This window comes from Lactuca sativa, chromosome 2 (genome assembly GCF_002870075.4).
Source record: "Lactuca sativa cultivar Salinas chromosome 2, Lsat_Salinas_v11, whole genome shotgun sequence".
In the NCBI taxonomy this organism is placed as follows: domain Eukaryota; kingdom Viridiplantae; phylum Streptophyta; class Magnoliopsida; order Asterales; family Asteraceae; genus Lactuca; species Lactuca sativa.
Genome location: NC_056624.2, coordinates 236,028,316 through 236,033,531, shown reverse-complemented (window position 1 = coordinate 236,033,531; position 5,216 = coordinate 236,028,316). Strand labels below are relative to the sequence as shown.

At 33.5% G+C, this 5,216-nt stretch overlaps 1 protein-coding gene across 2 annotated transcripts; it reads left to right on the top strand.

Annotated features, from left to right (window-relative positions):
* Window positions 1-1,213: 1,213 nt before the first annotated feature.
* Window positions 1,214-4,650, top strand: LOC111920517 (DNA-binding protein BIN4). 2 transcript variants are annotated; one of them, XM_023916098.3, is made up of 12 exons: window positions 1,214-1,368; window positions 1,942-2,116; window positions 2,289-2,323; window positions 2,661-2,805; window positions 3,236-3,297; window positions 3,388-3,441; window positions 3,596-3,713; window positions 3,794-3,840; window positions 3,930-3,956; window positions 4,029-4,104; window positions 4,186-4,334; window positions 4,420-4,650. In XM_023916098.3, exons 1-12 carry the CDS (start codon window positions 1,318-1,320, stop codon window positions 4,519-4,521), a joined length of 1,041 nt encoding a protein of 346 aa, XP_023771866.1. In that variant the 5' UTR covers window positions 1,214-1,317; the 3' UTR covers window positions 4,522-4,650. The 2 variants fall into 2 exon arrangements, with proteins under 2 accessions (XP_023771866.1, XP_052624723.1); XM_052768763.1 differs by having other exon boundaries at window positions 3,779-3,840.
* Window positions 4,651-5,216: the final 566 nt, after the last annotated feature.

The following is a 5,216-nucleotide window of genomic DNA, read 5'->3' as shown; positions in this document are numbered from 1 at the left end:
TGAAAAGGTTACATAAAAAAGTTTCTTTTTCTTTTATTAAACGATATATTAGCATTTCCTTTAGCTTTTCAATGGCAATATGTATTATTCACTCTACTTAATACAATATTAATAACCAATATATAAACTAAAAAATTATATTAAATAAAATACTAATTACCAACTTACATTTAGACCTTGGGGGTGGGGGATGATGTATATAATTTCTTTTAATCAAATGGAAGGAGTGATGTCATAAAAACCACATTTTTTTATGACACATAAGAGCCATAGATGCCATATCATTTATATCATACAAAATGTGATTTTTTGCCACACACTAGGGGTGTGTGTGTGTGTGGGGGGGGGGGGGGGGGGAGAGAGAGAGAGACTTGAATGCTTAGTTCCCGAGTTTAAGAAAAGAAACGAAAAGAAAAGAAGAGAAAAGAAAATGAAGGAAAAAAAATTCTTTTGTGTTCTTGAATTGAAGAGAAGTGAAAAGAAAATTAATCATTTTGTTCTTTCTTTCCAAATTATTCCAAATTACAAAGAAAGTTAGAAGGGAAAGTAATCATTTCATTTCCCTCCACTTCCTTCTTTTAATGAAACTTGGAAACACTAGTTTTTTACTTTCTTCTTATTTCCACCATTCTCCTTTCTTTTATCTTGTTATGGGCATCCACAATGCATTGAACTTCATAGAATTCAATGGATTGCCACATTATCTTTCTACAATCTATACAACTTTATCATTTTTTTCCTACAATGCATTGAACTCCACAAAGTTCAATAGAATGTTACAAAATGTAATTTATATTAAATATTTAAGAATTAAAAACTTTTATTTTTTCCATCGAAGAGTTCAATGACCATTGAACTCTAAATCCATTGAATGTTAAGGTTGCATCTCACAATGATAGAGTTTCATCCATTGAATGACACATAGACTTGCCACCTCATTCAACTATCTCATGAAACTCACCATTCTGGATGCTCTAAGTTGAACCGGGAATGAGGTGGAAGGAAGTGAGTGAAAAGATTAAGTTCATTCGGTTTCCTTGTACAAATAAAAAATAATTGAGGTTTTTTGAGCGGTTTGAAAATTTTATTGGACTTATAAATCATTTATTTTTTATTATTTTTTTTCTAGTCCCGATGAAAGTAGTCAAAGACTGTTCTTTTTTTTTTTTTTTTTTTTTTTTTTTTTTTTTTTTTTTTTTTACATAAATAAATTTACTTAACTCGAGCAGACCGTCGATGGTCTCGTTTTTTAGGGTTACAGCGAGTCGGTGAGGGAGGTTAGCGTTTTTTCTTTTCCTCGGCATTCAAGACAGAAATATGAGCACCTCGTCTAGAGAGTATTCTCCAGATTGGCTTCGTAATGCCCAGGTTTCAGTTTACCTTCATTCGTATACATGATGCTTATATATAAGTACGAATCATTGTTATCTATTATGTTTCTATATCTTCTAGCCTCGGTCACCACAAGTTTACGTATAATCTTTTGAAATCGTCCAAGTAACAATCCCAATTGTCATCCATGTACGTTAATCAGAAAAGTTGCAGGACGAGTGTTGTAAATTCCTAGAAAAATGTCATGGTTGGTACTATTTTGGATATGCGGTATCATAGGGCTATGGTGGTTGTGCTGATGTGCTTTTTTTCATTTCATAACTGATACTCTAGATGTTAATTGTGATTATGCGTCCGATAGGCATCGATCATATAGTTCTGATTCTGCCCTTGGATTTCAAGTATTTTCAGGGCTTAAATTCTCAAGATTGTATAAAGAATATAGTACAAGCTGTTAGTAATGATTCAAAGATTAATGATTCTTGTAGCTAAAGATGATATATTACTGATTTACTTGCAAATTGGGCAATGCCCTGGCAATCATGGCTGCATAATGTGCTCAGCTAGTTTCACATTGACTTTACAAGTTATTGTTGGGCTCTATGACAGGCACCAACAACATCAATTTTGATGTTGTCCTCGAGTTCTGAATCTCTTCCGGGTGGTAGTGATGATGATACAGATGATCGGCTTCCTATAAGCTCTGTGACCAAGAAAACATCAAAAGTGAAGTCTCCAAGTAAAAATCTGAGTACGAAGAGGAAGGGGCTTGGTGAAAATGAAGGTAAGTGTTGCTATTATCTAAGGTAACATTTTACACGAATCTTAAAAAAAAGGTTATAAAAACTTGTGAAGATAAAGAAATTACTACTTATTTGTTATTTTCTTTTTCTATATATTGTGGAGGTATTCACATTCTGATGTTTGTTATGTTATTTATACTTGTTACAATACAGGTAACAAGGGGAAAGGGGGTAAATCTCCAGAGAAAGTGAGAACCTATGAACCAGTATTAATTTATTATTATTTTTTGTAATGATTTCATTTATCCTGAAGCCAGCTGCATCTAGGTATTGTGAAAATTTTGTAATTATTTTTTGGTAATCTGCTTAGTAAGCCATAAGATTACATGACCACTTGGCCTCCTTCCTTTTTAACTAGAGAGGAACTTAAAGTATATTCTAAGATTTAACAACACTAAACTTGTATCATGGCTTTCACTTACTCTTTACTTTCTGTAAATTTACTTAGAAGTTACATTTATATGTAAGAGAGTTTTTATAAATGAAGCTGGTATAGTTAATTGTAAGTGTTATTTATGTGATCAGAAGCCTAAAACACCAGTTTGGACGTTGCCATCGGATTTTGAATATGAGTTGTCTGAGCATGATCCAAAGGAGGAGGAGGAGGAGGAGGAATTGAAGACGAGGCTAAAGATGGAAGAAGATATGATGGAGACACAAGGGAAACAAGGTATGCAATTAGAGTTTCAGATTAAAACAAAAAAATCGTGTCCTTCTTTCTCTGTTTGGTTTCTTAGGATACTGTTATACCTCTGATATTAGGCAAATAAGTTAGTTAGGGGTAATATGGGAAATCATCAAATTAAAGAGTATCTTATTAGTGGGAGGGGCATTTTATAGTATTTAGCTATTATGTCAGACAGTATAAGAAGAGGGTAGTGGGCAGGGAGGAGGAACTATCTTTTGTGTGAAAATTGGAATTCATTCCTATTAGGAGATTGGCTATCTCGAATCAGCTAAACTATCTTCATTCTTGTAATCATTTGGTATTATCAAGTGTTTTTTTTAATCAATGTTAAAATCTTTGATTGTTTATGTGTTATTGAATCGATTCTTAGAATCCAGTTCATAACAAATACTTGTTGTTTGCATTGCTACAGAGAATGATGGAGATGTAAAGGTTTTAGAAAGACAAACAACTGAGAAGCAAACAGGATCTTATGTAATCTAAATTTCAACCAGTCCCATTCCCATCCCATGATTGTTATTTTATCAGTTAATTACAACAGTACACATGTCAATGTCATTACAGATTTCATCTTCGAGGTTGCCTTTGGTGCTTGCAGATAAAGTCCAACGTTCAAAGGTATGTTTGAGTCAATTAATCTCTGCAGACTTTGGGTGTACTATGTCCTTATTTAGTAGATCATGTAATGACACTCACGCTCACGGCAATTGTTTTTTTTTTTGTGTGTTTGGTAATTTGATAGGCTCAGTAACCGGCATTTTAAGTTTTGCAGGCACTTGTGGAGTGTGAAGGCGAATCCATTGATCTAAGTGGTGATTTGGGTTCTGTTGGGAGGGTGGTTGTTTCAGATTGCCCATCTGGCAATCAAGATGTACTTTTGGATTTGAAAGGTATGGAACGCATCATACTTTTTGTTAACTTCCATCAAATTAATTAATACTTTAATACATTGTAGTATTTTTCATTTCAGGAACCATCTACAAAATGACAATACTGCCTTCAAGAACTTTCTGTGTTGTATGTACCTACCTCCCCTAAACTCTATCATATTAATATTATATTATGGAAGACATCTCTTAACAAACTTATTCATTCTTCATCTTCAGGTTAGTTTTGGGCAATCAGAAGCCAAGGTTTGTTTTTCAATCCATTTTTTAAGGTTGAGCCAGCGATGGGTTAATTGAAATATCCTTTTTATCTGTCAGATAGAGGCAATCATGGATGACTTTATTCAGCTGAAGCCACAGTCAAATGTCTATGAAGCTGAAACCATGGTTGAAGGTGAGAGAGGAGTTGTTGTACTTGTAGGTTGTGTTTTTCATTTCCTGATTTGGCGTATGCATATATGTGTGTGTGTGGTAGGAACCCTGGAAGGATTTTCTTTTGATTCTGAAGATGAAGCTGCGAATCGTCAAACTGGCGATGAAAACAAGGGGGCTGATGCTGCTGATCCACAAACCAAAACCAATGGCAAAGGAAAAGGAAAAGCCGAGAAAACATCATCTGTATCTGTATGCCCTTCTTCCTTTTTAATATCATCCATCCTGTTTTCTTTTCTTTTGCTAAATTTTTTAGAAACTCCTACTCTGGATTCAGGGAGCAGCAAAAAGGAAGGCAAAAACAACTGCTGCCAAAAAGCCACCAAAGAAGGCTACCAGGAAAGCTCCAGCTGCAAAGAAATCCAAGGCAAAAAAATGAGACGATCCTTCCTTCTTGTTGTAGGTTAGATTAGAGAAAATGTGCTAGGCATTACAACTTAAAAGAAAAAGATTGTTTATATTGTAATTCTTCTACATGTCTGATTGATGATTTGTCGCAGTTTTATTATGCCTACATCCTTCATATAAAATTATAAATCATATCTACTAATTACATATTTAATGTATCGGCCTTAAGATGCAAACATTAGTTGTGTATCACTGCTCACTGGTGGTTTTATTAATCCCATTTTTTTTTCTTTTATATATGGATCATTTCTATAATTTCACTATTACGCTAGGACAACTCTAGTAATTTTATTTTATATATGGCCTATTTTTGTAATTTTGGTATTATGTACGGAATTTTTCTCTAATTAGGTTGTTACAGGGATTACTTATGTAATATCCTTATTACACAAGGATCATTTATGTAACTTTGCCTTGCATAGGAATAGCTATTATAACTTTATATTTCATGCTAATATTCATGACTTTTTCTTATCATTTTTGTCATTTTGACTTTTTCTTATCATTTTTGTTATTTTTCTCAAATACAAGGACTATTAGATAGTTTTATAAGGACTGTTTCTGGAGGGGTTATTGCTATAAAAGCCTCTAAATTTATGGAAAATGTTCGGTTATGCCTAATGTCTGTTTTTATGTCTACAGAAAATGAACGTTGCCCTTTTTTCC

Excerpts from the sequence above, each read along its gene's own strand:
- LOC111920517 (XM_052768763.1), top strand. The coding sequence starts at position 1,318 with ATGAGCACCTCGTCTAGAGAGTATTCTCCAGATTGGCTTCGTAATGCC. Across the intron at positions 3,957-4,028 it reads TTGGGCAATCAGAAGCCAAG|ATAGAGGCAATCATGGATGA; the intron begins GTTTGTTTTTCA and ends TTTATCTGTCAG. Across the intron at positions 4,105-4,185 it reads AGCTGAAACCATGGTTGAAG|GAACCCTGGAAGGATTTTCT; the intron begins GTGAGAGAGGAG and ends TGTGTGTGGTAG.